Genomic DNA, 10,886 nt, shown 5'->3' on the forward strand with positions numbered 1-10,886 from the left:
CTTGAGCAAGGCACCGAACCCCCAACTGCTCCCCAGGCGCCGCAGCATAAATGGCTGCCCACTGCTCCGGGTGTGTGTTCACGGTTTGTGTGTGTTCACTGCTGTGTGTGCACTTAGGAAGGGTTAAATGCAGAGCACTAATTCCTAGTATGGGTAACCATACTTGGCCACATGTCACTTCACTTCACTTCACTTTTGATTATAAGGGTGTTTTGTAAGAATGTATCTCTGAAGGGAACCGACTGTCTTTAGAAAAGTTTCGATGGCATTTTTATTTTATCGGATAAGGAAGCATTCGTGAGCGGAACTGATTTGTTTACAGCCATTACTGGAGAAACCGCTAGTTCTACCGCTCTCAAAGCACCTCCTGCTGGCAGACAATCAGTTTGCATTTTCAATAAGACCGTCTCCAGCAACATGCTTTTGTTCTTGTTGTTTTTTTTGTTTAGTTTTTTTCCTGCAGAAACTCAGAGCATTTTTTCATACTCTTTATACTGCCAAAATTACATTTGTTTCAATCTATAAGAATAATCAGCCTACACTACCAGTCAAAAGTTTTTGAACAGTAAGGTTTTTAATGTTTTTTTTAAAGAATTCTTTTCTGCTCACCAAGCCTGCATTTATTTGATCCAAAGTACAGTAAAAACAGTAAAATTTTAAAATATTTTTACTATTTAAAATACCTGTTTTCTATTTGAATATATTTTAAAATGTAATTTATTCCTGTGATTTAAAGCTGAATTTTCAGCATCATTACTCCATCATTCAACATCATTACTTCAGTGTCACATGATCCAGAAATCATTCTAATATGTCGATTTGCTGATTATCAATATTTCAAACAGTTGAGTAAATTTTTTTTTCAGGATTCTTTGATTAATAGAAGGATCCAAAGATCAGCATTTATCTGAAATGAAAAGCTTTTGTAACATTATACACTGTTCCATTCAAAAGCTTGGAGTCTGTATGATTTATTATAAATTTTTTTTTTGGAAAGAAATTATAGAAATTAATACTTTAACTTAGTAAGGATGCTTCAAATTGATCAAAAGTGATGATTAAGACATTTATAATGTTACAAAAGATTTCTATTTCAGATCAATGCTGTTCTTCAAAACTTTCTGTTCATCAAAGAAACCTGAAAAAATTCTACTCAGCTGTTTTCAACATAATAATAAATGATTTTTGAGCAGAAAATCTGAATATTATGAAGGATCATGTGACTGGAGTAATGATGCTAAAAATATAGCTTTGAAATCACAGGAATAAATTACATTTTAAAATATATTCAACGGCCATGTCTGCTGTTCATTACACAGGCCTTTCCGAGCATCATGCTTTAACAGTCACTCATTTTTTTCCCTCTATCCATCTCTCCTCCAACTTGTTCATTACTTTCCAGAGTGCTCTTGGCAGAAAAAGGGTGTCTGAATATTTGTAATTGTGATTTAGTTAAAATGGCTGTTCTGCTACTTTTCATTATTTATTATCGTGCTTTGAGTATGATGGTGATTTGTGATCTTCCTTTTGTGATTTAAGTTTTAATTTGAAAGCTTTTAGATTTCCAGCTTGGCATAGATGTTGAAGAGCTAATTTTCTGTATCGATTTAAAGGAATAGTACACCAAAAAAAATTAAATGGGGTCACTCACCTTCGTTTTAATCCCCTGTAACTTTCTTCCGTGAAACACAAAGGGAGAATGTTTTGGCAGTCTTTGCCATATGAAAAACATATCATTTAACTTTCAATATTCCATTTCAAATGCTGCATCTGAACTTGCTTACTGGCAGAGAAGATGCTACATTTGATGAAGAACTTACTTTGCGAGGGATAGTTCACCCAAAAATTAAAAATATGTCATCAATTACTCACCCTCATGTCATTCAAAACCTGTAAGACCTTCGTTGATATTTGGAACACAAATTAAGATATTTTTGATGAAATCCAAGAGCTCTCTGACCCTGCATAGATGGCAATGCAACTGACCCGTTCAAAGCACAGAAACATAGTAAGGACATCATTAAAATAGTCCATGTGACATCAGTGGTTCAACCTTAATTTTATGAAGCTACTTTTTGTGCACAAAGAAAACAAAAATAACTTTATTCAACAATTTTTTCTCTTCTGTGTCAGACTTCGACGCATGTTCACAACAGTGCCATGACACATGCGTTTGTGCATTCTTCTGCTTGTAAACGGCAACAAAAAAAAGGCTTGGCGCATCTGGGTTCTACGTCATAACGCCGCCTCCTGCGTCAGCAGCAACACACACATGCGTCGTGGTACTTTTGTGAAAGCCCGGCGGAGACTGACACGGCAGAGAAGAATTGTTGAACAAAGTCATTATTTTTGTTTTCTTGGTGCACAAAAAGTATTCTCGTAGCCTCATAAAATTACGGTTGAACCACTGATGTCACATGGACAATTTTACCGACGTCCTTACTACATTTCTGGGCCTTGAACGCAGAAATTGCGTTGCTGTCTATGCAGGGTTAGAAAGTTAAAAAAAATGCTAACCCCTAAACCTACACCACACCTGACCCCTAACCTTAATCAGTGAAACTGACTGCACGGCGGGACTGGCGCTGAATAGCGTGGTAAAGAAAGATGCAGTTCAGGAGATAAACAGTTAATACGATTGTGCGATATGAGATCGTTCCGTAACTCCCCAACTGGACCTCACCGGTCAATGGCATCTTTCTAGTTACACCCAGCATCACTACCCCCTCCTACCCTGCGAATTTCGAGCCCCGGGATGCCCCCATTGCTTGGAACAAAGCGATAGAGTAAAATCTTTCCCCTGCGCTGCGCTGGGACGGCTCGCGGGAGAGCTCGTGGGTGATTCCTGTTTATATCATTAAGCAGATGTTCAAACTCCAGTCCAAACACCACTGGCCACGAGCTTTGGGCTCTGCTCTCACAGAGAATATTTACTTATATAGCATATTTTATTTTAGATGAACTAGAAACAGTTCTTTAACTTAAAGTCTTTAATTTATAAAGTTTTATTTTGAAATGTAAGTCAATAACAATTGGCTGAAGCCAGAGCCAATGGTGAAAGTCTTTGCGCGAGGAGACCCCGCCCCATTTTGGAGGTTCTGCCCACTTTTGGAGTTCACGCCCCATTTTGGAGATCTCCGGTCTGCAGTTATACCTACTTGGAATTTTCTGCCGAATTATAACCGCTGAATTTGTGGAAGCGAATTTGGAAAGTGAAATAAAATGGACCGAAATTTGCTTGTCGAATATTATACATAGTATTTTTAAACAGATTGAATGTTTTGGAAGTGAATTCTGGAAGGTGAATATGAATTATTGAATTTTTTATTATGAAAATGTGTGAAATATTTTGAATTTAAATATTCACAGCTTAAATAAACAACTATGTTAAATTTCAGGACCTAAAAATGCAAGCCCTGAAAATACAAGGCATTAAAATGCAAGCACTGTTAATGCAATGCATTATTTTTTCAGTTAGTGCTATTCAACATGTTTTTTTGTTTCAAAGACATATGGCATTATTTTACTTCCATAAGTTACGAAGATGAACGAAGGTCTTACGGGTTTGAAACGACATGAGGGTGATTAACTAATGACAGAATTTTCATTTTTGGGCGAACTATACCTTTAAACATTGTTCTGTGTAGCATGTAGAATGAATGCAATCTTAACTGCATTGTCATGTGACGTACGGCATCAGTTGCTTCACTTCCATGCCATTCATGACTCTGCTCTTGTGACCTAATGGGATATTAATGTGCCCATCAGATGTCCATTTCAGAATCTCGGTGGAAGTAGTAGGCCATCTGGGTACTTTTCACCTTCTGATTTTTGAATACTGTGTATTCTGACATACGACTCCTCTGGTGTGCATTTTTTTGCCTACTATATAGTAGGGAAATACAGTAGGCATATATGGACGTGATGAAAATGTAATGCTGTTGTTGTTTGCATAACGTTTGTGAGTGGGAGGTTGACGTGATTAATCAGTGCGGAGTAAATGGTCTGTCCTGGACTCCTGTTGACCTCTGTTATTGGTTGAATGGCAGCAGCTGCTGCACAGATGTTCCTACCACTCACTGAGGTCACTTACCACACACACAACGCAACTCAATACAGCAGCAGCTCTATGACCCCCATCCTCTATCTGGGATAGTCACACCAGTCTCATTGTGAAGTGTGTATTGTGGTTGACTAGACAATGTTCAGGAAAAAGTCATGACATTCTTTTGTTGTTTTCAGATTTACAGTAGAAGAGCTTGTTTCTTCTCTTCTGATTCTCGATATTTCTTCCCTCAAGCTGCTATTTTTGTAAGATGCTGCGTATGTGTTAAAATGCTGTCGTAATCTCTAACTTGATTTACTTTCACCTTTAATTTCACCTTTTATTTAATAAGCGCATTTGGTAATTTAGGAGTTTAGTGTAAGCTCTTGCCTTTTAAGAGTGTTTAGAGGCCTCTGGCTTTGAGTCAGCTCTGCAATCATGAGATCATTAGCAGATAGACCTGGGTTAATTACGGCGGCATTAACTCATTCCTCATGAGGCTCAAACGGGCACACACACACACACACACACACACACACACACATCACTGGTAGGATTTCCATTTTAAATTAGCTGGGTTTCTTTTTTTCAAACTTGCCCATCTGTTAAATCTTCCACCTAACATGGTTAATGGGAATAACATTTAGGCTGAATAATAATTCATTTCTAAATTGATAATGTAGACTTTTCCTTTGGCAGTTGTGATGAAAGAAGAACTTTAAAGCTATTATGTGGATAAACCTTGTCAGGCCCAATTCAATATCCATTACTGTGGTTTCATTTGAATTGCCTTTTTAATAGCATTTGTAAAGTTTTTGCTCTCTATTTGCTTGTCTGATCATCACTCTTTCTCACTGTCTCCACAGCTGTGAAGATCTGCAGTGATTCAGTGTTTACATACGCCTCATTTACGGTAAGCCCAGCCCTCTGTACCTCTTTCAGCTGTCATGAGCTACATACAGTTGTGTTGTTCTTAGGTGTATCTGTCATTGCTGTGGAAAAAAGTCTTCCTCCACCATTTTTGTCTTAAAAATTTTTTTTACCCAAAACATTCCCATCAGTAGGACTCGGGTACCCCTTCATTGACACTAAACCGAAAATGTTGTTTATTTAGTATTTGCATTATTAATGTGATCATTTTTACAATAATTCACTTTTTTGTATGATTTATTTATTACATTTTCAAACCAGCAAAAAACGAATGGAAAAAATAGATAAAATAAAATCAGGAAAGAAAATAATACAAAAATATCACATACGTAATCTCACCCAACCCACAGGTTGAGAGCAGTGTCCAATATTGTACAGAAAAACTGTATGTAACAATACAAACATAAGTTGAAACAAAGTAGACATTAATTAGTCCAGGAAGTTGAGGGGGTAACCTGAATAACAGGTTAGGAGAAAAGGACAATTTTAAATAAAATTTAAAAAACATGTATTTTTACTTGCAGCAAATATTGTGCCTATATAGTGCTTACCTGGTAAGTACAGACTAATAGTGTGGTGCAGAATGGGCAATCAGTCAATCAATGGAGGCTACATCTAGCCACAGAGACTTAACATACTCCAAAAAGGGTAACACAAATCTTAAAAATTAAACTATGGAACCTCGAAGACGGTTTAATTCTTTCCAATTTAACAAAGAAAAAGGCATCTTTTATCCACTAAGTAGTAGTGAGGACTTTTCCAATGCATCAAAATAGAGCGCTTTGCTAGTAGAGAGAGAAAGACTACTAACTCATCAAAATAAAATGGCAACTCACAATCAGGAGGAAAAACTTCAAAAGGCCAATTAACGGAGAAGGATGAATGTTACATGTTACAATGATTCACATTTAAACTAAAAACAATCAATACTATATGACTTAAAGGAACACTCCACTATTTTTTAAAATAGGCTCATTTTCCAACTCCCCTAGAATTAAACAGTTGAGTTTTACCGTTTTCGAATCCATTCAGCCGATCTCCGGGTCTGGCGGTAGCACTTTTAGCTGCAGCTTAGCATAGATCATTGAATCTGATTAGACCGTTAGCATCTCGCTCAAAAATGACCAAAGAGTTTCGATATTTTTCCTATTTAAAACTTGACTCTTCTGTAGTTACATCGTGTACTAAGACCGACGGAAAATGAAAAGTGGCTATTTCTAGGCCGATATGGCTAGGAACTATACTCTCATTCCGGTGTAATAATCAAGGAACTTTGCTGCCGTACCATGGGTGCAGCAGGCGCAATGATATTACGCAGCGCCTGAAAATAGTCCCCAGCTAGGTAACTTCCAACGGAAGGCACGCTCCCTGTGCAAGCAGGTGGTCACATTGGTTATGTTGGCGGAATTTTGCCTATTTTCAGGCACTGCGTAATATCATCGGCCTAGAAAATCACAACTTTTCATTTTCCGTCGGTCTTAGTACACGATGTAACTACAGAAGAGTCCATTTTTAAATAAGAAAAATATCGAAACTTTTTGGTCATTTTTGAGCGAGATGCTAACGGTCTAATCAGATTCAATGATCAATGCTAAGCTGCAGCTAAAAGTGTTACCGCCAGACCCGGAGATCGGCTGAATGGATTCGAAAATGGTAAAACTCAACTGTTTAACTCTAGGGGAGTTGGAAAATGAGCCAATTTTAAAAAATAGTGGAGTGTTCCTTTAATGGGTTTTTTTTTTTCTTATGTTTTCAAACTTAAGCAGTTTCTGTCATTTTATAATTTAATGTAATTTAATGCAAGTTTGATTGGCCAAAACATGTAATGCTAAGAAAATAAGAAAGCTTATATTGTTGTGAAGCAGTGTTTTTATTGCTAACTACAACTTGAGAAACTATAATTACTAGTATAATAAATAATGAAATAAATTAAAGCAATGAAGTAATGAAATGACTAAAACTAAAATAAACATGAACTAATGATGGAGAAATAAACTGATAACAATGTATAAAATAATAATAAACACTAAAATAGTATATAAATAATACTAAAATAACTATATTGTGAAGAGGCATATAATAACGGTTCATAATTTCTGTTTAACTAAGCTAAATTAAATATTTTAAGTTTTTTTTATATAGATTTGACTATTTGAGGAGTTCTGGTTAACTTGAAACTTTGTGGAGGGTGGAGTTTAGTGGTGTAATCATATTTCAGTAGCCCACAGTTACTATAGTAACACTGGTGACAGACATGAGTCACGTCTACATGAGTGTATGACTGAATATAGCTGCTGAGTCTCACTGATATGAGGCAGTGGAAATAAAAGGTTGTGTTAATTGCATTACTGGCTGCATGTGTGCCTTTCATTACTGTAAGAACTTGAGTGAGTAATCAGACTTTAGTCAGACTGCTAACTTGAATGCAGTATGAGATCCTGTTGAAGGTCTATAAATGGAAGGACATTCTCTGGAGTGTTATGATGTTCAGGCTCTCTAGAGACACCGGTGGGCTGGTCGAGTTAGTGCTTGTGGACCTATATGCCTATCTTCCGTATTTTGGACAAATAGTCCGGCCCAAACTGGTGGGTAACACAGCAAATTAATGTTAACTTATTTTGGTATAAAGTTTTAAGAACAATTTCTGTAATGCATATGTCAGTGTTTTCTTCAGTGCTTTTCTGCTGCTCCAGCATAGTGAAAAAAAATCATATTTTACATGAGTTTTGAATATGAGGTGGCAGTCTGAATTGAATGTGGTTAGACCAAAAGGTTGCTTACTGAAAAATAATGGCAAGAAAACACAGCTTTCTGTTTTATTGTCTCCTAGGGCTGCACACAAAAATGTAAACAGTGTGACCAAAGTAGTCTGATTCATAAGAAAATGACCCTAGTGAACCTTTTGTTTAATGAATCATTGATTCAATGAACTCCAAGTTATTACTTCAGTGATGTCTGTCTTATAATTGATATATGCATATCAGACATTGTGTCACGACTATTGCATTTCCAACAATACATTTCCCGATCTATGTATGTCTGCCTTTGATGGCTCAGAGCTCAACAGATTGTCCCTGACATACTGGGTCAGATCACGCTGCCAGTGTTCAGTGTGCCAACTGTGCACAAGGGCATCCTCAATCCCCACAGAAACACACAGACTAAAGATTAGCTAGATGCTGAGAGAAACTCTGACTTTAAGGGTAATAATTCTGGCTCTTTATTGATTTTGAAGTTAAACCATGTTGTAATTATCTTTCTGTTCCACCAAGGGCTGCTTGAACCTTGAAGTGAAACTCTATCCTCTGTCTAATATTATGTTGCATCTTTGTTTTTCTGTGTGTGAAAAACATTAATCAAATGAAACTAGGCAGTGTTTTGTTAATGTGCAGTTTGGATGGTGCTGAAAGAGTAAAGACAGCTGACTGGGAGTTCAGGTGTTAACAGTAAAGTGTGTGTGAGAGGGAGAGAGATGGGGGGGTAGAGAGAGGGAGAGAGAGAAATGGACAGAATCCAGATACCTTTCTTATAACACACAATGTCAAACAGGAAAATGTGTAAAAGGTACAGATTATAATGTATGTGTATTAGGGGACCAAAACTCTGTGATTGAGTTTGTCCTGATTTAATAATTAATGTCACACATGAGTATTTGTATTGGGTGTATAATAATATCATGGAGCCGGACAGTAATTTTGCTCTCTACGTAAAACTTTATTAAGTAAAAGATTTAAAAAATAAAATATTTATATATAATTTTTTTTGGTCACACTTTATTTTGAGGTCCAATTATCACTATTAACAAACCTTTAACTATGACTTTTGCCTCAATAAACTGCTAATTTGCTGCTTAGTAATACTTAGTAAGGTAGTTGTTAAGTTTAGGTATTGGGTAGGATTAGGGATGTAAAATATGGTCATGCAGAGTATGTGCTTTATAATTACTAATAAACATCCAATATGTTAATAATGTGCATGCTAATAAGCAACTAGTTAATAGTGGATTGGTCCCTCCCTATACCAAAGTGTTGCTATTTTATTAAATTTTTTTAAGAAATTACTATTTATTTAGCAAGGATGCATTAAATTCTAATTTTACATTGTTGCAAATAATTTCTGGTACAAATAATTTCTATTTAAAATAAATGCTGTCCTTTTGAACTTTCTATTCATAAAAAAAGGTGTCACCGATTCATTACAAATGTTACGAGAAATGTGTAAGAAATGTTTCTTGAGCACCCATGATTTCTGAAGGATCTTGTGATACTGAAGACTGGAGTACAGGCTGCTGATAATTCATCTTGCCATCACAGAAATGAATTACATTTTAAAACCATATTAAAATGGAAAACTGTTATTTGAAAAATTGAACTAATATTTCACAATATTACTGTTTCTGTATTTTTAACTCAATTAAACACAGCCTTGGTGAGCATGAGAGACTTATTTCAAAAACAGTAAAACCTTACTGACCCCAAACTTTGAACGTTAGTGTATATTTATTTTTGTATTATTTAGTGAAGGAACACTTTGCTGACAATCAGTATCTGCAGTATCTTAATGAATATTAATGTTTGACAGTATTTGTGTTTACATCCTTTATGAAACTGTTGATTAGTTCCTAAAATCAGCATCATCTAAACGTGCACATGTTCTCCTGTTTGCTGTCTTCAGCTCTCCATCTTCCTCATTTCTCTTCTTCTCTCCACAGGTGCAGATTCTGTAATCCATAAACTGGCAGGATGGTGGTGCTGTCTCTGAAGATCTGTGTGAGACAGTGTAATGTGGTGAAGACAATGCAGTTTGAGCCATCAACGGCTGTGTACGATTCATGTCGGGTCATCAGAGAGAGGGTTCCAGAAGCCCAGACAGGACAAGGTGGGATAACTTTCTTTCTATGGTCTTTGTAGTATATCTATGGAAGCCCGTTTCCGCCATTGAATAAAAAAAAAAAAAAAAGGTAATTGCGACTTTTTATTTCACAATTCTGACTTTTTTTCTCACAATTTCTACTTTACATCTCACAATTTTTACTTTTTTTCTCAGAATTGTGAGATATGAACTCGCAATTGTTAGAAATGAAGTCAGAATTGCGAGATATAAACTCACAATTGCGAGTTATAAAGTCAGAATTGTGAGAAACTCGCAATTCTGAGAAATTAAGTCAGAATTGTGTGATATAAACTTGCAAATGCGAGTTAAGTCATATCTGTCTTTTTTTCTCCTCAGAACTGGACTTTACAAGTCGCAATTGGGAGTTTATATCTCATAATTCGGAGGGAAAAAAAGTCAGAATTGTGAGATACAAAGTCGCAATTGCGAGAAAAAAAAAGGCCAGAATTGTGACATAAAAAGTCACAATTACCTTTTTTACATTTTTTTTAATTCAGTGGCAGAAATGGGTTTCCATATCAATGTTTACAGTGATTACAAATGCAGTTGCTGAAATTATATCATTTTGCCAAGTACAAGTTCTTATACAGTGTCTGTTGTTTCTCAGCTTCAGAATATGGGCTGTTTCTGTCAGACGAAGACCCCAGGAAAGGCATCTGGCTGGAAGGAGGCCGGACGCTGGACTATTACATGCTGAGAAATGGGGTAAGGCCTTTGATCTTCTGTCTCTCTATTTTACAAGCTCCTGTCAAATGTTCTGTGACATCTCTTTGCACTCTTGTCTTGTTTTGTGATGTGTCTTTGCACATTTTTTTTGTACTGAAAGATGAGAAGAAGTCTTAACTCTGCTCTTGGTTATTTTTATAGTTTCTGAGTATGTGTGAGAGAGGGGAAAGGCTCCCCTTAGCGTCTACACTTACTAAGACAAGCTACAGCAACGTGATTAAAGACATTTGTCACTGCAGCATATGGTTTTTGTTTATATTTGTTTACACTTGTGAGTCTCTGTGCTTGTGCA

The 10,886-nt window shown here is 36.3% G+C and overlaps 1 protein-coding gene across 1 annotated transcript in view; it reads left to right on the forward strand.

Moving 5' to 3' along the window:
* Window positions 1–10,886, forward strand: part of LOC107586020 (talin-2-like) — a 42,493-nt gene that overhangs the window by 17,641 nt on the left and 13,966 nt on the right. Inside the window, exons 2-4 of the mRNA XM_016273233.1 lie at window positions 4,912–4,958; window positions 9,687–9,853; window positions 10,476–10,573. Of these exons, the coding sequence (XP_016128719.1) occupies window positions 9,718–9,853; window positions 10,476–10,573 (234 nt within the window). The 5' untranslated portion in view covers window positions 4,912–4,958; window positions 9,687–9,717. The remainder of the gene's footprint in view (window positions 1–4,911; window positions 4,959–9,686; window positions 9,854–10,475; window positions 10,574–10,886) is intronic.

The sequence above is a fragment of the Sinocyclocheilus grahami genome, unplaced genomic scaffold (genome assembly GCF_001515645.1).
Source record: "Sinocyclocheilus grahami isolate Dianchi unplaced genomic scaffold, SAMN03320097.WGS_v1.1 scaffold76.1, whole genome shotgun sequence".
Lineage (NCBI taxonomy): Eukaryota > Metazoa > Chordata > Actinopteri > Cypriniformes > Cyprinidae > Sinocyclocheilus > Sinocyclocheilus grahami.